General features: G+C 44.7%; 1 protein-coding gene across 5 annotated transcripts in view; it reads right to left on the reverse strand.

Annotated features, from left to right (window-relative positions):
• Positions 1 to 22,027, reverse strand: part of kcnq4 (potassium voltage-gated channel subfamily Q member 4) — a 36,559-nt gene that overhangs the window by 9,785 nt on the left and 4,747 nt on the right. For 2 of the 5 annotated variants that reach the window (XM_028963403.1, XM_028963402.1), the window contains exons 2-9: positions 7,639 to 7,729; positions 5,971 to 6,097; positions 5,365 to 5,540; positions 5,135 to 5,260; positions 4,052 to 4,162; positions 3,498 to 3,593; positions 2,671 to 2,759; positions 2,090 to 2,212 (exon numbers count right to left, since the gene is read on the reverse strand). In XM_028963403.1, coding sequence (XP_028819236.1) covers positions 2,090 to 2,212; positions 2,671 to 2,759; positions 3,498 to 3,593; positions 4,052 to 4,162; positions 5,135 to 5,260; positions 5,365 to 5,540; positions 5,971 to 6,097; positions 7,639 to 7,729 — 939 coding nt within the window. Of the gene's footprint in view, positions 1 to 972; positions 1,030 to 1,480; positions 1,502 to 2,089; positions 2,213 to 2,670; positions 2,760 to 3,497; positions 3,594 to 4,051; positions 4,163 to 5,134; positions 5,261 to 5,364; positions 5,541 to 5,970; positions 6,098 to 7,638; positions 7,730 to 22,027 lie in introns of all 5 variants that reach the window. The other 3 variants (XM_028963407.1, XM_028963406.1, XM_028963404.1) reach the window with 2 other exon arrangements.

A 22,027-nucleotide genomic window follows, 5' to 3' on the forward strand; every position in this document is an offset into this window, starting at 1 on the left:
CAGTTCTGGAAAACCTGGCAACATTCCAATCAGTTTCCACCGTTGCATGCAGCAAATAAACGAACAAACAAACAAAGTCACTTTCCCCCGACATTCCGACCAGATGCCAAACAGCAAATCCGGATGCACAGGCATGCAGTCAGGAGAAAGCAGACATGCGGAAGGCAAAACGTGCCTCACACACGCGGTCGCATAGACGACCTCAACCAGCCCCAGGTTCAAACTCCCTTTCCTGGCATGCCTGGCATGCCTTTGCTCATCTGCTGCCACCCCTGACCTTAAGGTCCTAATGCCCTGAAGCCTTTAGACTATCAAGAAGAGGGCAAGGGTGCACTGCATAAATCCATGGAAACAGCTATAAAAATGGGTTTTTGAATCATATTATAACCAAATAATTCCCGTATAAAATTCTATTCATCCCAAATATACAGCAGTGTTCTCTGAGAGCACAGAGTAGAATTTTTCATTTATTATTGAATTTGTTGTATTGCAAATTTGTCAAAGACCCAATGTTCTCCGGGCAGATGTGAGGAATGTACTAATGAATGATGATGTAAAGAAACTGAAGACTTTTAGATATCACATCTTCAGTTTCATAAATATGACAATCCACGAAAGTGAGTTTTACAGTTTTTAAATCCCTGATCGCAGATGTTTGATCTGTTCTGTAATTCATTGAGATCTAATCTCACTTTTTATTTTTTACTGCAGTAAATAAGCTTTAATTCATTTTTGCAGTCATCAACGTAATTGATGACTGCAACATACGGCATGCATCTCACATGCAAAAGTTCCAGACGTTCCAGATGTTGCTGGTTCACAGCGAAACTTTGCTCTCTTGACAGAGCCAGGTCCATTTCACCACTAGCCATGTCCTGTTCTGCTGTGGAACAGTAAGTCTGTAACCACATTGGGGGTGCAGGGGTGCATTGGAGTCGTGCCCTTTATGCAGTGGCTTGTCACCGTGGATACCTCTGCTTGCGGCCAGTGTGAATCCGGAAGAAACCCCGCTTTTTAGAAATGAGCTGACTGAGGAGACACAATGCAGAGGACAGGGGTGAGGGGTGATTTGAGTGTGTGTGTGTGTGTGTGTGTGTGTGTGTGTGTGTTTACATAGTGTGTGTTGGGGTGTCATGTAGAGTATGGGTGTTCTGGTCTTAACAACTGATCTGGAACCAGCTGCAATCTGAACTCTCCTCAGTGTCACTGTTAATGAGGAGATTACAGACACTGATCCCAGGTCAGCTGTTAGGAGACATGAGGGACATGAGCAGGGGGAGTACATGCAATATACAAGAACAGGAAATAGAGCTGCAGCCCTTCCTGTCTGCATGTGGGGGTACAGAATCAGCCTAAAATCACTGGAGACACTGTGGGCAACGAGCGTCAGTGTCACAAGATCTCCATTGAAACAACTCTAGAGATTCACATGACATCATCAGGGGGGCAAGACTGACACACGTAAACACAAACAACAAACCTGCAGGAGACCTCAGCCTTCCTAAAAATGGGCGTGGTGGATGGATAGGTGAAGACGGTGAGGAAAACGATGGAGAGAGGAAAGACAGGAAGTAATGCAGTGATGAAGATGAAGATGAGGTGACATAAGAAGCTTAACAAACCACATATAAAGTTCACACACCCTAATACACACAAATGCCGACACACACACAGAGATTTGGATAGGTAATGAGAAGGTAAACAAAAAAATGATGCCATAGGTTAGAGCTTCATTAATGGGGTCATTTTCACAGAAAAGAAAACCAATCAGTTTATCCAGACAGGTATTTTAGCAAGCAGAAATGAACAGAATTTTGTTATTTCTTGAGAACCTTGTGTGAATTAACATTTTGTCTATGTGGTAGTTAGTCTATGTGCATAGGAGTTTATATGTGTGATGTTGATGGTGTGCATGATATTGTGTATGCAAAGCATACAGCCTACTGAATTTCTAATTATTTAAATTGATAAATGTAATGTTTTTTTTTATAAAATGGGAGTTAAGTGAATTTGTTGAATTCGTGCATAAATGTGTGTGTGTTTGTGTGTAGTTTATTACGTGCGAGGCCCATGTTCCCCAGCTGCATACCTATCCCCCCACAGGTAGGGGGAGCTGTAGGGCCTGAGCCCAGACAGTAGCGTTTGGTACGGGTGCAGGACCTTCTTGGCGCTACGCTGTCTCTGAAGGTGACTGAACAGCAGAGTCAGCTCTCTGACCCACAAACAAAAAAAAAACGGCCACACAAACAAACAAACAAACAAAGAAAAAAATGACTGATGAAATTAATGTGAAAGGAAGAGCATAAAAGACCTTTAAAAGAAACCTAAATGGGTTTTAAAACATGTTTAAAACAGAAAACAAACTCAGAATGAGAATGTGCATCAATCAGAGGACCACAACTCAAGTCCTGAGGAGCTCATTTGTGTTCTTTTCTTAATTCATTGAGTTAAGTATCATGGGTTTGCTCACAATAACAGGATCTGGAGCTGTGATGCCAAACAATAAAATTAAATGGTAAATACATCTACCTGTGACATAATGTGCATGTATGATTTACACGGCGAGGCATGATTTGCCGATTAGGGCCATTACAGTCACTTATACAGAGCAGAGTAATGATCCTGCCAGTCTGGGCCGGGAGCACAGCAGGGGTGCGCGCAGAGACGTACCTGAACGAGGGCAGCATGCTGTCGTAAAAGTACCAGGTGGCTGTGAGGTACGAGTGCTGAGCGTCAGTCGAGTACAGACGCCAGGCAGCCTGCACACACACACACACACACACACACACGCGCGCACACATGCACGCGCACACACACAAACATGTTTTTGCATGGACAACATTAACGCACACAGAGCACAGACACACACAGGTACACTTTGCGCAATTTTACTGCCCAACTCGGATCAATGAAAATGACTGGAATGTTTCTAAATGAGCATGGACTGCATGTACGTTTGGTTTCGTTAGCCTTGGCATACAAGGTCACCAGTAAGAGGCTAGCTCAGGTGGTATTAGGGTGGTAGTAGCCAAGTGTGTAACACACTCGCCTATGAACCAGAAGACCCAGGTTCAACCCCCACTTACTACCATTGTGTCCCTGAGCAAGACACTTAACCCTGAGTTGCTCCAGGGGGGGACTGTCCCTGTAACTACTGATTGCATGTAGCTCTGGATAAGGGCGTCTGATAAATGCTGTAAATGTAAATGTACTTGTTAAAGGTCACTTGTGTGAAGTTAGCAGTATGAGAGTAGGTTTATGGGGGCAGTGGTTGCCTAGCAGTTAAGTAAGCGGCCCTGTATTCATGTTCACCAAGGTGCCACTGAGGTGCCACCATCCCCACACACCGTCCCCACACCCCGGGTGCCTGCCATGGCTGCCCACTGCTCACCAAGGGTGATGGTTAAAAGCAGAGGACACATTTCTTTGTGTCACCGTGTGCTGTGCTGCAGTGTTTCACAATGACAATCACTTCACTTTCACTTGTATGAGGTCACCTGTATGAGGTTTGCCGCTGGAGTCCGTCTCTTCTCAAAGTGCTTTTGCCTGTGCTGCTCCTGAACCTTCAGGGCAAAGCCTGACCCAAGGATCCCCTGGGAACAACAAAGACAAGTTAGAAGTCAAATAATGGGTTGTACAAATATATATATATATGTACGTACGTGTGTGTGTGTGTGTGTGTGTGTGTGTGTGTGTGTGTGTGTGTGTGTGTGTGTGTGTGTGTGTGTGTGTGTGTGTGTGTGTGTGTGTGTGTGTGTGTGTGTGTGTGTGTGTGTGTGTGTGTGTGTGTGTTAAAGGGTGGTAGTAGCCTAGTGGGTAACACACTCGCCTGTGAACCAGAAGACCCGGGTTCAAGCCCCGCTTACTACCATTGTGTCCCTGAGTAAGACACTTAACCCTGAGCCTCTCCAGGGGGACTGTCCCTGTAACTACTGATTGTAAGTCGCTCTGGATAAGGGCGTCTGATAAATGCTGTAAATGTAAATGTGTGTGTGTGTATTATATATTATTATATATATATATTAAACCAGTCAATGGGAGAGAAACTCACAGCAGGCAGAGCAAAGAAGGACACACCAAGAAGAGCGAAGCCGGCCGCCATTAGCCGTCCCAGCCAGGTGCGTGGAGTCTTATCCCCATAACCAATCGTGGTGAGTGTTATCTACCAGAAAAAAGCACAACTCCAACTAATCAGTTGCCAACAACTTCAGAGGAACGCATTAGTCTATGAACGGCGATATTGCACTGTTACACAAGCTGCAGCCTCAAACTTCCTGAGCATCTCTACAGATGGATACTAATCTTACTAACCCAGTCACGGCAGACTATTCGGCAAAGTGGAGTTAATACAAGCTACTGGTGTTCCAGTACCAATTCAGGTTGGAGTAAAATGGCACTGTAGACGAATTAACTGCTACCGTAAATGGCCGGGGTGACTGAAGCTTACATCCGAGACTGGAATTGTTCTAATCTGCATTGGAATCTTTTGGCTTGTTTCTGAGGTATTTTGCATCCTCCTTTACAAATCGATCGTCAGCATAACGCGCACGGAGGAGCTGAAAGGATATCTAATTTTCCAGACACTGCAGTTATTGTACAACTTAAAAGTGATCAAAAACATTAAACCATTAACTCCTCAGAGCCCATGCTGGAACATTAAATAACTGCCTGTAAAAAAATGTTCATAAAAGGCTGTGGTGCTGCTTTTTGTTCCTTTGAGTCTTTAAAATACAAGGCCTCAATAATTTGCATTTTGTCCCAACAATGTCTGTTTTGGAATAACTTCAGAATATAAAAGATCTGTATATATGGGTTGCATATAATTCACCTGCTCCTCTACTACAACGTTGTGTGCTGTATGAATCTGGAGAACAATTTCAATTGATGCCAAGCATAGCATAGAATGCGCTAACAGCCTACATCAGCCGTACTTCGCAGCATCTCGTATTTTGTGCTTATGTATTCTGGCGTGATTGGCATGAAATGTCTGCCTACCAGCACCCAAGGAGGAGAGCATGGTTGGAAAATGCCAAACAGCTCCACCCGAGCCTCTTCTGAGGGAAATAGGTCAGCAACACATTTTTAAGGAAGCCCTCCTTCTAAACGAGTAAGTACAAGCAGCCAAACTACTCACTGTGCCCCACCATAACGAGTCGGCGTAGGTGGAAAACTCGTTGTTGATGTCCTTCTCAGCAAGGTAGACGAGAAAAGAGGCAAAAATCAAAACAAGAAAGCCGATGTACCAGGCAGTTATCAACTCCTGAGAGAGAGGGACAGAGAGAGAGAAAGAGAGAGAAAAGGGAGATGTCACCCGGTCACCCAGTATAGGTTTCTGGCATTTCAGCCAATCAGCTCACAGCTCACCTTGCTGTGGGCGTACACCACAGAGCCCAGGAGCTTCCAGGTGCCCCCGCGCCGATCCATCCTCACCATACGCAGGATCTGCAGGAAACGCATGCTCCTCAGTGCAGAGGTGGCAAAGATGTTGCCCTGTGTGCCTGCGGCGATGACCGCCACCGATGCCACAAACACAATGAAGTCTGGAGCCACGGTGGAGGAACGACCAAAAAGAGAGAGATTCAATTAAATTTCAAAAACATGTAAGTATGGAGGAATATTGTATTCATACAGGATGATTGAGATGAACTCGGCTTAATTCATGTCTGGTCATGCAGAAACGTGCTGGAGGAACACTTGCATTACCTTAATTGACCAGCATGTCTTTTGCCATGCAACCAGTGATCATAAAAGTATAATAAACACACAAATACAATATTTGTTACGCTGAGTATAGTGGATTCATGGTGGGATCCTTCAGTGTTTTTTGTCATGTCACCTCAGCTTGTTTTAGGCCTCAATGGAAAGGATACCAAAAAAAAAAAAAAGAACACATGTAGCCTCAGCTGATCTGGAACCGTCTGACCAAGAAAAAAAAAAACATATTGAAAAGATGATCGAATTCAGCAGTACCGATGACGCAGAAGGGCTTCCGGGCGAATCGCAGGCGGCCCTGCCATCCTCGGTAGCGACAGCAGCACCCGGCAGCCCAGACCCTCACAAAGTACTCCAGACCGAACACCACAATCATCACGAACTCCTGCAAAAAAACAAAACACGGGGTTAACGTAAACCCGGCCAGGACGCGAGTAACCTGGTCAACCCTTCAGAGGAAACACACCCGTCTGAAAATGCCCTCCCGCACATGTTTCCAAGTATTTACGACGCAAGCTAAAATCGTCTTTTGTTTGGCGTTGGGACCTGAGGGGTCATTAATACGACACACAGTCGTTCATCAGCACCGCAAAAGTTCACCCCTGAAAAATGCATCTGTGTATAAACGATACGACCTGACATAACTCACGCAAAGACACAGTTATGATACCAATGATCCCTCCCCACTGTCATATTGATATTGATTGTGTCTTTGCTAACTTGAAATAACTGAACTGAAATTATATTCCCGTTCATGTCAAAACATTTTGAATAGTGGAAAAGGTTCATTTGGATAATTTTATTTTAAAAAGATTAAGCATTAACCCTTCAGCCCCAACAAGATACTTTTACTTTGTTTACTGAATATGCATAATACTGTGATAATTGGAGATACTGTATTTCAGAACTATAATTGTCATAATTCCCAGCAGTTTAATATCAAATTAATGAAAATTATGAAGAAATTTATGATACAAATTTTTAAGGTGCAATAACATATATTTTTGTATAAACATTGAAGGTTAAGGTTTCACAAAAACAGAAACAGGAGTGAGGATGCAGACAGTAACAGCATGTATAGTTTATGAATAAGTGGGTGGGTGGGCAGTTTACAACCCCAGAGTTTGATGATGACGATGAAGATTGTAAGTGAGGGTTTAATGGCAGCGGCGATGAAAGAATGAGACTCTGAGCTGCCAGACGACCATTACCACAGGCTGACCATTAGATGGAGGAGGGAGGGAGTGGGACGGGGAGAACGTCCATTACCTCACGCTGAAATGCCCCTTACTGCAAGCGCGATTATAGGATTGCTGTTAAGATCAGTGCATCATGCTCGTTTCCTGCAAACTCAACAACACCTGAACCCAGCCATGTGCTTATGCTGACGTTTTCTTTCTCCACACACACACACACACACACACACACAGAGCAGAGGTCCGTCCCCTACACACATCCGGTTTTGCCAGGAGATTTCTGGGCAAATGCCACTGTTCCTACCACTTGAATGACTGTTAACAGCATTAATGAAACATGTTTTTGCTCACTTGGGGTAGTTTTGGTTCTGTTTCAAGAACTGTTGCAAGGAACACAAAATTCCCACTTTGCCATTCCTCACCAGCAGCTGAGAGAAATTTTAGACTGAGCTATATAAAGCACCAATTGCAAATTGTTTGAATAATTCTAGAATTCAGTAGTACCAATGACACTATATTTGTTGGAATGCTTAAACGTTTAAAAATGTTTTAAAATATTTCCTCTTAACTCCTTTCCTCATATTGGGTACATTTTATATTGACAATATAACGTGATGGCAACAGAAAATAAAAACAGCCAAGGATAATGGCAGATTGCAAGAGTCCTTGACTAAATTATTAAATATAACAGGTTGTCCACAAGACTATTTACTGCATTAAGATCTCTTACCAGAATGAAGAGGCCCTCGTTGGCAAATTTCTGATGCTCAGGGATCGTGGAAAACACAGACAGGACCAGACAGCTGAAGACCAGCAGGAATCTGTAAAAACACACACACACACACACACAGTTCACAGTGTACCTATAGTAGAAGGTTACTTCTAGAATCTGAACATAATCTATTTTAAAAAATTAATTACATTTCTAAGTGCTGCTTTAAGCATCATGAATGCTGGCATTTGGCACAGTGAGGTTCTACCTGTTGGTCATACGTCCAACGGTGGGAGTCATAATGTCTGATAAAACCTTATTAAGTACACAGAACCCCTTTTTTTAAGGGCACACACACTGTTTATACTCCATACTGTACGTATACATGACTGGAGACCGGCGCAGACAGTTTAACGGTGCGACCTGTTGTGTGACGGTGGTGGCGATGGAAGTTAATCATGGGGGTTGAGATCTTGCGAATAGTGTTCTGGTGTAATACGCAGATGTGGCAGCTGAAGCAGCAGCTGCTGTCCAATGTTTTTGGCACATCATCAAAATTTGCTCTTCCTGGGAACCCCTTTCTCAAGATGTCCAGAACATTTTCCCAGTCCACTTACACACGCAGAACACTCGGGGATCACGTCAGGAAACGACGTCTTTGTTCCTCTGTGGGAAACAGGAACTGCTGCGTGACTGTCATTCACAGGACTAATTACAGTTCACGTTTGTTCCATCACATCCAACAAAACTGCGGAGAGGACATGCAGCACCCCAAATTTCATTGATAAATAATTTTAACAATTTTTAACTAAAAAAATGTTGTATTCCAGATTTTATTAAAGAATATTGGGAATGTAATTGGATTGCAACTGACTTTCAATTTTTTTGGTGGTAAAACTGAAATGCAAGTGCAACACATTAGTAGCATAAAAGCAACATGCACTCAGAAGAACCGATACGATTCTGTGAAACATAAAATAAAAGCCGCGTTGCCTTTTAAAAAGGCCATGGATCTCAGACTATGTAATGGTTCTTGTGGTGTCATGTTCCACAACGTTCTCGCGATTAATGGCTGTATCTTATAAATGACACAGCCTGCAGTGTACACATAGAACTAAAGTAGGTAACAAATAATATTCATATCAGCACCAAAAACAACCATAAGCTTAACAATAATAAAATACAGAGAATATTATTTACAATTTTATTTTGATATATTTAGAATCATTTTATAGTATAATAATAATGATGATGATGATGATTATAATTATAACATTAAAAAAAATCCTATAATCAGATTATGGTATTATTTTTATGGGGTCAAAGGAACAAGATCCAGCCTTTCTGCGCAGCAGGGTTTGTTGGTTTGAGCCAAAACTTCTCTCCATTAGTCGAGTTTAGCCTTCGCGATCCCGTACTAATGCCTTTATTTAGCAGAACCAGGGCTATTTCTGTACGGGGTCTATTTCTGTAAACTTTGCATCCTTTTCTTGCGGTCCATTTTTGGAACAATGGTGTAAGCTGGTGTAGCGCTGTTGCAGAAAGTTAAAACCTGGCCCGGCCCCGCCCTGAGGCTGAAACATCAGCAGCCTTCTGAAATCAGCCAAAAATGAAAATCTTCCCTGAATCCACCCGGCGGAAAAGTGATGAACTGGGAGAAAAGGCCGATATACAAGAGCATGCCAGGAGCATGTGCGCGGCATTACATTTCAGCTGATGGGCCACTTTCTGCGGCCGAGCTGCTCATTTCAGGGAAAACTGTCAATTAAAACGGAAGAAAAAACACAGAAACGAGCTCCTGGCATCAGCAGAAAAAACCCGAGGAGGTCAAACGAAGAGTGTCTAGTGAGGCTCTGGGCTCCACTCTCCTCCATGAGCACAACGTGCCATAGAACCATAAACATAATGGAACAATGGTTTCTAAGGCCTAGATGGATCCAGTCTGAAAGGGTCAGTCTGGTGAAAAATCTCAAGTCACCAACGCCAACACCACAGGCCAGTGACAGGGTTCTAAAACTCTTTATTACGGTAATGTTCTCCTGCCATTCCAATGCAGCGAAACAGGACTTCCTTAGCAGCATGCTTGTGGGATGTGACATCTATGCAGAAGGAACTGACCTGAACGGTTTACACACACAGGCCGTGTTTACAGATGGCGCACCGTCTCTAACTCCGGGTCGCTATTAAATTGCCCGGCAAATGCGTGTACAAATGAAAGCCATGCGATGGTTTACAGTGGACAGTCCCACCTCCAAGATCCCCCACCCCCTCCCCCTGGCTGTTTCCTGGCAACGCTCACCATGGTGACCTCAGGCGGAGTGTATGCCAGGACCTAGAGTGTCCCTGTGCCACAGGGCACCCGCTCTGTCTGACACATCGCTCATAAGCAAACTGCCTGTGGAGCTGCGAGGCTCCAGGTCCACCGCAAAAATGCGGGGTGAAGAATCGTCAAAAAGAGCAGCAAAAGACCATGTCACAGGGCAGTGGGGGAAAAGCTAGCGGGTAAGGAAGCAGACCCATAATCGGAAGGTTGCCGGTTCGAATTCCGAGCTGCCATGGTGCCACTGACGTCCAGATCACAGCACCGTCCCCACACGCTGCTCCCCAAGCGCCTTTTCATGGCTGCCCACTGCTCACCAAGGGTGACTGTTAAATGCAGAGGACATGTAACATCGCTGTGCTTCACAATGACAATCAATTCACTTTTTTAAACATGGCTCGTCCCACGCTGCCACCTTCTTCGACAAACAGCTTAATTCCATCCAGGTTTATTTTACTTTCCCTGGCTGCTGGCAGAGGACATAAAAACAGCTGAGCTGAGCGCAGATCGCTCATTCAGAGTCCCGCTGTGACCGAGCAGACACTGCACAGATCATTTTAAACCAGCAAATATGATTTATTTTCCATTCCCGCCACCTTTTAATATCCTTTTTCCTTTTTTACAGTTACTTTTATCAGTTCTACTCTATGGTACGATATCCAGGGCATGTGCACTTTTCTTTTCAAAATGGTTCCACGGTTTCTACAGCTAATTATCAAATTTTACAAATGCACAGATTATATTGATCAAGACAAACCCCCCCCACCCCCCGGGTCTAATGTGAAATAGATTTATATGTTTTAACATATAAATATGTTTTACATGTTTATCATATCAATACATTATAATCTGAATGTACAGTGCCTTGTTGTTTATTTATATATGGATCAGAACGTAAAGAGAAACCTCTGCTGTCAAGCTGATACTGTATTGTACATCAATACTGTATTTTAGTACAGCAAACACGTATTGCACTGCATACTGTGTGTGTGTGTGGCCCTCCTCTAATTTTAGAGTGATCTGTAGTGTTCTAGATTACAGTATTTGTCAGGATCCGGTCCGAAATGGGGGTTACTCCGGTCCGGGTCAGGATAAGGATCCGGACCGGAGTTTCATTGTTGTCCTGTGTAATGTTCCCTAATCGTTTTCACCTGTGTTAATTGTATAAAGCTGCCCTGTTCGTTTCTGTCCGCTGTCAGGTCTTTGAAGTTATGTTCCGTGTTCACCAGTGTCTTCGTCTCGGATGTCTCCCCTGTCCTGTGATTCACCAATTAAACCCCTGTTCCGTGATGTCAGGTGAAAGCGTCCTTCATTCCTTGTCATTCCTCGTCACTCTTCGTCCTCCTCTACGTTCACCCGCCGCGTCATGCCCGCATGGACGTGACAGTATTAAAGCTCTACAGGACTGTGGTTCTGCAGTTTTTTTCTATGTTTTTGTTTGCGTAGACTGAATTTCTAAAATGAGATCACAGCCCGCCTGCCGGCCCCCCCGCAGAACCTCTGAACTGGTTCCGTCAGCAGGGAACGAGGGAACGGACATCACAGAGGTAGAGAGAGGATGAGAGGGACGTAAATTCCATCGAGGAAGAGGAGCAGCAGGTGAAGGTGCGGCTCTGGGAACTGTGACTGGCCCAGCCAGGTGCTCTAGACCAGATCAGTGCAGCACTGGCCTGACATACACATACACACTTTTGTTACTGTGTTATTGTGAGAACCGTCCTCAAACGTACATACAGACACACGCCTGTCTTTATGAGGACCTAGTATAATAAGTGTGTAACATTATAAATCTATATCTGACAAGAATGACCATACCCCTGATCTTAACCCCATGAAAAACACTGAATCTGCATTTTGTAAACCTCCGAAAAATCAGCTTTTTTTCTAAAGGCGACCAGAATAAATGCCCCCATTGACACGGAACATTTTACGGGAATTTGGTCCCCGCTATGAAATAACACACAGACAGACGCACACCTGGTAGGGAGCAGAGCTTGTGCAGCAGCAGGATGGGGACTGCCCCCGGGCCTAGATAACAGTGGCGGGGTAAGAGTAACACTGTGAGCAACAGTAACCGCGTTATATTTAGGCTCCATCCCTGAATATCAGATGCTGGTGCGTCTCCTCACTCACTCCTCACCCACGCCACGGCGGCCCGGCAGCTAATCTCTGGTGATGGACGTCGTCCGTGCACGAAATACACACATGCACCCGGCAAATGAGCGCCTCCTCTTTCCCTTGTGCAGAAAAGCAGTCGACGTAGCAGGTTTGGGAGCTTTGGTAAAAATAAAGGGTCTGACTCATGAGTTCTGATGTGATAGATCAGGAATACAAGTGCTGCTGGAGTGTAAGAAGGATCTATTCCTGGGAACCCCATTCCTGCCCGCCGGTAGCACGGTGTAGAACCCACAGAAAGAACAGTGTGGAGGAAAGGAGGTGCTTGTTTATTTCCACTAATTAAAACTCACTCTGGTCCTGGGGTTTAACTGTGCACGCAATGGAGCGCGAAGACCCTGTGCCATTTTAATAGCCGAGACATTAAACGTTCCATGCAATATTTTACGCCTAATAAACCCATAAATTGCTAGGTGGCAAGCATACTTATGTGTACACAATTGCTATGCAAACACACACACACACACACACACATTCTAGCAGTGTCTTCTGGCTGACACTCATAGCAGCAACTAAATACAGTTGCATCTAGGTTCAAATATTTTTGACAGGCATGTGAAGGCTTCCTTAAAACATTCTGCGAATCCATCTTCAGAACACGTTTTCACTGAAGACAGGTTGGTCTTTAATGCATTTATTTTTTACAACGTGCAAGGTTTACAATATTAGGCCCAAAAATATGAACGATAAGAACCCATGGTGACACAGGTGTCACAAACACATTAAATGTTCTTTAACTCATTAAGTCCCAAAGTGATATATACTCAAAGTATTACCTAAGGTAAGATATTACCTAAGATTTTATCCTCAACTTGCTCACAGACAGACACCATGTGTTCAGACTGGGCAACATCACCTCATCCTCTGGGACTCTGTACGACAGAGTCCTGGCGACACTATGATGGTGAGTCGCATCACCATTGGACAGCATCCAGGAAGGAAGTGCCGTGGTAGAGAGAGTGAGCAGCTTCCATTCCCTGGCAGTGCACAGAGGGTCTTACATGGACAGTCCACACAGACCAGACAGTGAAGAAGGCATAGTAGCATCTCTTCTTTCTCAGGAGACTGAAAAGGTTTGGCATGAGCCCTCGGATCCTCAGAACTTTGTATAACTGTGCTATAGAGAGCATCCTGACTAGAAACAGCACCACCCACAAACACTGGTCTGCAGAGAGTAGGCCTTCCCTACCTACAGGACACAAGCATGGAAAATCATCAAAGACCCAGTTCACAATCTAGCAGACAGTTCTTCAGCATCCAAGCTCTCACAAGATCTCAACTGGTGTCCCTCAGGGCTTAGTATTTGGCCCTATCCTGTTCTTCCTTTTCACCAAATCTCTTGATGAGGTCATATCTTTGAATGGGTTATCCTGTGCTATGCAGATGACACCCAACTCTTCTTTTCCTTTCTACCATCAGATGTTCACGTCAAAATCTCTGCTTGCCTGTGGATGGCAGCACATCATCTGAAACTCAACCCAAGCAAAACTGAACTGCTATTCATCCCTGATAATTCCATCTCACAACAGGACCTTAAAATCTCCCTGGACAATTCTACAATCTCTCCCTCTGCCACTGCACGCAACCTTGGACAAGTCCCTCTCCTACATTTCCAATCTCTTTCATGCTGATTCCTTCTCCAAAACATATTAATATGAATTATCCATTTTATCAACACAAACCACTGAGATTCTTGTCCAATCTCAAGATATCTCCAAACTGGACTACTGAAACCCATTCCTGGCTGGTCTTCCTCTTAGCACTACTTGACCTTTGCCACTGGCTTCCTGTAGCCATCTAGTTTCCCATGTTTTCAGCCCTGGCTCTGGTTTTGTTTTTGTTTAACACACTGCCAGTAGAAGGCACCACCCAGTGGTGCAGTAAACGGTCTCCGGAGGGTCTGGGACCGCCTCCCAGTGTGGTACAGGTAGGGGAGCTGGTCACACTGCCAGCAGGGGCTGCACCATGCTGGGGTGCAATAAGTGGTTGATGGAGGGTCCGGGCCCGCCTCCCTGTGCGGGGCAGGGAGCGACGAAGGGAGCGACGCAGGAATCATCAGCGGGGACGTGCAGCTGCAGGGGCTGCACATCACCAGAAGGCACTAAAAGGGGGTGCAGTAAGTGGTCGCCAGAGGGTCAGGGACTGCTTCCCTGTGTGTCAGAGGGGACGTGCGGAGACAGGGCCCGCATGTACCTGGAAGGTTCAGCCCTGACTTTTGTGTGCAGGTTGGAGGGACCAATGCCGCCATGCGGGACAACGTCTGGGAGCCAGCCACAGGGTCCAGGTCCTACAGTGGGAGGACAAAGCAAGGCAGGAGCCCTGTGGTTGCCACAGTCTACCCCACCTCCTTCACTGATGGTGCTGCTTGAACTCCGAGGACGTAGCCCGTGTCACAATATTTAATATCAAATCAAATCACTTTTATTGTCACATCACATGACACCAATACACAGGTACAGTGCTGTGAGTGAAATTGTTGTGTGCAAATCTTCTCATGCAGCAGTGGGTAACAAAACAATAACTCCACATGTGTTCATTCATAGTTTTGATGCCTTCAGTGAGAATCTACCAATGCAAATGGTCATGAAAATTAAGAAAACACATTGAATGAGAAGGTGTGTCCAAACTTTTGGCCTGTACTGTATATTAGTATCAAATAAATTTGTAAAACATAATAGGACAATAAGTGTTGAAAATAGCTATAAAATTGAGATATTTTGAAATCAATTGCACATCAAAATGAGTGTGGTTTGGATTTTGGTCAGTTTGCTGATCTCTGGGAGCTGTTATGACCCTGTGATTGCCCTTCTGAAGAATTCTGTAACATTCCGGACTCTTCTGTACATTCTCTAGCCAACAAGTCAACTTTGTAAAAGTGGTGTTTGTCCGTGCTCTCTGGTCAGTGTGGGCAGGGTGCACTACATCTTTTGACTTGACTTCTGACTGTGCTGTGAAATGTTCAATTCCTCGGAATGTGTGAAATCCTTGAGATGTCAGGAGGCCTCAGTGACAGAAACAGGCGGTGGTCCGGTGATAATCTCAGGCTGTTTGGTTAACATGCCGTAACTCAGGAAGACACATTGCCTTTGGTTACAGTGCCAAACCGAAGCCCTCTGTTTCATGTAATTTCAGGATATATGGAGAGTAAGTCTCCATTCAGCGGGTTTCATAACATTCTCAGTGCTACAGATGGGATCTGCATGTGATCCCAAATCAGGAAGACATCCTTTGTGGACCTTATATAGGAATGAGACCCGGATTCCTTTTGCAAATTTCCCAACAGGTTGGTGTGAGGATTTTGCAGGTCTGAGAGTACATAATTGAAACTAAAACTTGTGCATTAAAGAATAAAAAGTCCAAACAGTTTTGATCAAAGTTGCACAAAAACCAACCAAGATAAGACACAGTTGACACGTAGCAATTTGCACCAATCATTGACTGTGACTGAGAAAAATAAATGGGAGCAGAATCTCAAAGGCTCAGCTAACTGCAATTGCAACTCCAAATATTCCAATTCCATTCCAGAGAAACAGGCACTAGGCTATACTTTCATTCCAGGATGTCCTATACACCAGGTGGGTCCCTCATATGATTCCAACACTAGTTCCCATCCATCATGCCATCAGCCACTCCAATTCTGGTCTGCAGGGGACCGAACATTTCAATTTACCACAACACCAAAAGAGAGAGATCTTTGACATGTCTCTAGGGTCAACCTCCCCTGGGGATCCATCATATATGGCTTCTACTCGGGTTTCATATTCGGTCAGTCCATTTAACCCCAAACTCAGAACTAATATTCCACTGTCACAAGGTTCATACATTTCTATTCGGACAAAGAGATTCACCGCTGCCATTGGAGTGGAACTTCTAGCACCTCTGTAAACATCAATTCACACCAGTACACCAGAGTACACCAGTTCGCCACTGTGTCTCGCTTGCCGTTGGTCTCTTAAAGAAACAGTGCCATAGTATAATGGGCGCTTTGTACCAACACCTCAAAACCCACCTTTTCAAGCGGGAAAGCTAGCATGCTAATCCCTTAAGTGCCCAGTGTCTCTAGCAGCATCTTCTCCTCCTTGAAACGGGGGGCAGCTGCTTTGTGTTTCCGACGCTGGTTGTCCTGGGAGTGACCCTGCGGCCAGCTGTTTGATGATACTCTCGCTTGGGCAGTGTGATAGGCGGAAAACCCGAGGAAGAGCCCGAAAGGCCACCCCGGTACTCCACAGACACCAGCTGCTGCTATCGGTCGGTCCCTAATGACCATCCCAGGCCTGATGGCCTTATCTACAACTTCAAACAGCAGCACTCCAGAGACACATGGTCCTCCCATCCCGCTACACAGCGACCCGCCTGTCAGCGGCAATATGTGCGTCGGGAGACAAAAAGCAGGGCCTTCTGCTGTCTTATACACACACCCGCACGCTCATACTGAGAACCAGTGGTTTCTGAATGGCCCAGACTTGCATCATGTGATGCACATTCATTAGTGTCACTGCAGCACTAAGTCATAATGTTATAAGGTCGTAATGCACGGCAGGGGGCAAAATCTCAGTTTTAATACCATCGACTTACCGGTATACAATTTTGTGCACCTTAGGTTACTATTACAAATGGTAATCTCTAAAAAGTATTAAAGGAATGAGGATATCAAATTGGCACAGACTGCGATGAAGGTCACAAAGCTGTAATCTCCCAATGTGGATTCTAAAAAACGTTTTTTTCTGTTCAATGCACACGGTACATGTCAACAGTACTAAACTGATGGAACGTGTTGAGTTTTCCTGAAAAAGTTAGTAACCTAGAGGCCTATTTCCCAGAATGAATGGCCACTCAGCTGAACTACATTCCACCCCCTCTGAGCTGTGGTTGATAGTTTAAAATGAACCTTTCAATCCAGACAAGTTTCTGTGGTTCATCCGGAATTCAGTCCCACAACTCGATTCATCCAGTTCAACAGTTCAATAAGCAGACAAAATCTGTTTCAGACACTGATCATCATTTGAGAAGGACCTGAATGTTCGCACTGCACACATTCCAGTTCCACCAGGCCGTCCTAAGCATCCAGGCAGTGAAATGATTCTTTTCCTACTTAGCAACTTTGTCGCTAGATTCAGCAGTTTTTCAGACCCCTTAAACAGCTCAAAAACCCGGACATTTCTCAAAACCCGGCCAGACGTAATTTCAGGTTCTCAAATAGAGGGGGTAAAGAGGACGTCTGGTCACATTTTCTAATTCCCAGGACCCATCCATACGTTTTTAATCTCCTATGAAATGCTCCTAATAAAACCAGATACTTTTGAAAATGGTGTTGTGTGCAAATGTAGATTTTTATAGTCACTGTACACTTTGGGGTTGTGCAGTGTGCATATTTCAGCTGGAAAGTTACAGCACCACCTACTGTCCTGGCATAAACATGTCATGTGTCCACCAAACTTTATTGAAAAGGAAAGCCAGCATTTGCAGAGGATCTCCAACTTTTGGTAGAGCCGTACCACACAAATAAATATAAAAAAAAAAAAAAGTGTTTTCTGGCTTGGGTTAAGATAGAACGACGTTGTGACATTCTGGTGACTTGCTGAGCATGTGCAACCGAGCAACTTTCCATCTCAAGACGTTGGCAGCACTGCAGCCGCGAGATCCTCACACCTTTCAGGAAACGGCAGAAGTGGCGCGACGTAATTGCAGGGGGTTTGTAATATTAGCTCTGTCTGCAGCACTTTGCTCGAAGTTCGGCAGCGCCTGTTTGATCTGTAATTGCTGCCACTTCACTTTGGGTGTATTCCGTCAGTGGCACTTTGGCGACGCCACCTTGTTCTGGACCCGTCCGTGTGTTTCAGCCGTCTAGGTTTTGATCTCCTTCTGTGCTCATCACCTGCAAGCCTCTTCAGATGAAAGCAGCCACTAAATGAACACATGTAGGAGCAAAGTTAATGTAAATGAGTTTCCAGAGACTCAGGACACTGAACAGAACACACACACACACACACACACACACACACACACACAGTCAAAATGACATCAGCCTCAAAGCATAGGTCACCAGATCCCTTGCACACAGACAGACAGCCCCAGCATCTCAGCCGGACACAAACATCAGAAAAGCCGCTATGCCGCGACTGCCCTCCCATGTCAGGGTCTGCAGGCCAAGAGTTACTGAAGTATAAACACTTTTTTTAATAACAGCGCACAGTAATGAGATCCAGGCCAGGTGCAGATTTAATGCGCGGCCAGAGCGGCTCGGCGTGATCTTTGGGCTTCTTCTTGTATTTATCGCGCCGCAGCGTTGCCAGATAGCTGGCTCTTTAAACCAGCTTGCCTACAAATCTGGCGAACGCAGAAAAATAAATAAATAAATAAACATACTGGGATGTGTGGCAGCCACTGCTACATAAATGAGGAATGGGTTCATCAATACATAATCTTGACAGGTTTCTTTTTTTTTTATTAAAAAAGACCCACAATCAGCCAACAATATGATTCTGTCAACAACAGTGCAGTGTGAAAGTTCATTATGTTTATGGTTATGCACGTTTTTGCTAACTGTAATACATTTAACCCTAGATAAACATTTACATTTTTAACATGATTATTATGGATCATTGAAGATGCACATAAATGTAATAAACCATCCTGCATGTACAGAAAACTCTTTAAGTATGATAAAATTATGCATAAATAAACACAGAACACAGAAACCAGTTTAATTTTCAACAGGCAGTCACCAGCTGAGTACCATCTTATATACGAAATCAACACACACAACCTACACACACTGTCTCAAAACACACACAGATAGGCCGTACGGCGCAGCGGCTCCGTATTATGGATTTGTTTTAGTCCCGTCACCATGGTGAGGTTTCTCCACATGTTTATAGAACCTGCCGTTATAAATTAAAACGGTCTTAACAACACTTACACCAGAACTTACGAGGGGGGTGAGAGGAACCAAGAGGGAGAACGGCTGGGACTTCCCAGAGTCCCAGAGGAAGGACACGGGGGTCCCGGCTTCCACGGCCCTATTAGGGAACACAGTGGACTATTACAGTAAATGATCATGAGTTGATAATAAAAATTTGAGTGATCCCAATCTGAAGCCCATCTTGAACGGTCCTTCTACGTTCTGTTTGGTGACGACTGCATGATTGCCAGATTGCAAAAATGAATGAATATTTTACTGTCAGAACCTTTAAAATAGGATGCACAGTTTGGTCTTAAAATGCCATATCTATTTTTTCTCATCATCCAATCGAGTCCTCTTCTGTACAAACATCTGCATCCATTTTTGTATCTGTGTGTGTGTGTGTGTGTGTGGGGGGGGGGGGTGTTAGTGTGTTAAGCTTGTGTCCTTGAGGACATAATCCCAGTATGTGGTTATGTGGTTGTGGTTTGAACGACAGGAGCTGAAGGGGGTTTGTGTGATTAGACACATTTTTCGTGCGTGCGTGTATTTATTATGTAAAGGATCTGGTACAGTACAGCCAGTACAGGGACTCTGATCAGTCCCAAGAGAAGTGGGTAATATTAGAAATATCACTGAGTGCTACAGCAACAGCTGTGCTTGACGGGTTGCATTGTGGGAAATGTAGTTGAATCGCGGTTAATCCAGGCCTCTGAAACCCGAGCTCGGAATGCACTGTCCCCACATTCACTGTAACATCAGCACCCAGCTGCCAGTTCCTTTTACGGCTGACCTGAGGTCGACGGGGTCAGGGCGGCGGTGGTACGCGAAGGGGGCTTCCAGTAAAGGGCTGCCCAGACAGTCAGGGAGTCTGGAGGGTCATTTACCAGACTTAAAGCAGTGGATGGCTCTGTTTATATTCCCACCAGGCCCTGTATGTGAAGGTGTGTGTGTGTGTGTGTGTGTGTGTCCACAGGCCACTTTTGTCCTGATAAGACAAACAAATACAGCACAACACCTCAAGCGGGTTAAAACAGAAAGTCTGTCGCTCTCCCTGTGCCTGACAGTTCCATATCTAACCCGCTGGTCTTGACACTATAGGTCGTGACCCTCAGGGGTTGGGCGGTGACATGGCAGGGGGTCACATGGAACCTGAAAGATGGTGTTGATTGGGTTTTGAGAGGAACTGCTGTAATAACATCTGCTTGATGATATTACTGTAATATTAGATTTGGGCTTGAATGTGTCGCTCCCTCACTGTCTCACCCTTACACACATACACACACACACACACACACACACACTGTCATTTCTCAGACCACAGGGAGAAGTACTTATGCTTTAATTGAGTCTCATTACAGAAAAAATTCGCTGAGCATAGTCTCATCATTCACTCAATTTACACTTTTACACACTCGCACACACACACACACACACACGCACACACTCAAAAACACGAACAGGACCCACCCATCCTCAACCTGCTCATCTTCACCTCCTCTGCACACAGTTCCTGTTTACCAAGCAAAACATGAGACAACGCTGAGAAAAAGAGACGAGGCCGTCTGGAGAAAGTGCACACGGCAAAATGACAACCGTCGTCCTGCAGCAGTAATTTATACCCTGAAAATAACAGTCAGAAGGACAGAAAAGGCGCCGCTACATTCAGGATTACCGGTTATTTACAGCACAGGCATCTCATCCGCCGGAACAACTGCAGTTTTTATATACGTGCGTGTGTGTTTGCGTGAGATAATGCAGCCGTAAGGGTGTTGATGCAGTTTAATGGACCCGGTTGTGCACACACACACACACACTCACCCAGCGGGGCGAACCAATGAGAAAAGGATCTGCAGTCAAGCGCAGGTTAAACGGAGACGGAGTGGAAGGAGCCACTCCACCCTCCATCTCGCCGCCCGTTTGCTGACTCATCAATAACCGCACGTATTAAAAAGCCGTCATAACAACAAACATCTTCCCACACGCCACTCACAGCATGAATAATACACAACAACGAACCACATATATTACTGTGTGTTGAGAGCATGTGTTATCAAATGTAAATCCTTTATCGATTGAATTTTATTACATTAACACAGTAACCTTCAGATTGCAGTAAAACATAGTAATGATCATAATGATTATTATTACTATATTAAAGTTTGTGGGCAGATATTCAGGCCAACATGACTGTGGACACCCGCTATTTTTGCTATATATTTTTGCTGTGCAATCACTGCACCTGTCTTCAGACTCCACCCACTGACCACACCCACAAACGTACAGACTACACAAATATGATCAATTTGAACTGATCCCATTTTACAGACATGCTGAGTCCAGCAGAATGAATAAATAATGAAGCGGCGGCCGTGGACAGCCTCTAATCGCGGTACCGTAAATGTTAAAAAGGAAGAGAGATCGTCGACATCACGCCGACTGAGGCGTCTGAGGTCGGCAGTAAGAGTTGACCCCATCAGTTCCGAGACATATCGACTCGTATTTAACTCTGGACGGCTGGTCAGAGGTGAACAGGAAACCCCGCCCCCTTCTGGCCCAACCTTTCCCCACAGCACGCGGGTCATGGCTGCAGCGTCATTTTCTTTAAAAGCTCTACAATACATTATTAAGGGCGCGCAACGAGGCACAACACACACTCACTGCAAGTATGTGTGTGTGTGTGTGTGTTGAGGGACGAGTTATTGTTTTATATTTATTAACTCCAGCGATGTGTGCAGCACTCAGTGCAGTTATTTCTGCAACACACATGAGATTTGGGAACCAATTAAAAAAAGGTATTTTAAACACTTAAGAGCCACGCTATCCAAGTTTCACTTATTCGTTCCCTCATACGCTGTATGACACTTGACCCCTGCCTTGAAAATTATTTTTGTGAAATTATTTCATCCATAATCAAATGCTGCTTGCCACAGCAATGTATGCTGATATAAAGCAACGAATCAACAAGTGAGTAAATCCTTAAACTAGAGTTATTAACAACTCTAATTTGC

Source organism: Denticeps clupeoides, chromosome 20 (genome assembly GCF_900700375.1).
Source record: "Denticeps clupeoides chromosome 20, fDenClu1.1, whole genome shotgun sequence".
In the NCBI taxonomy this organism is placed as follows: Eukaryota; Metazoa; Chordata; class Actinopteri; order Clupeiformes; family Denticipitidae; genus Denticeps; species Denticeps clupeoides.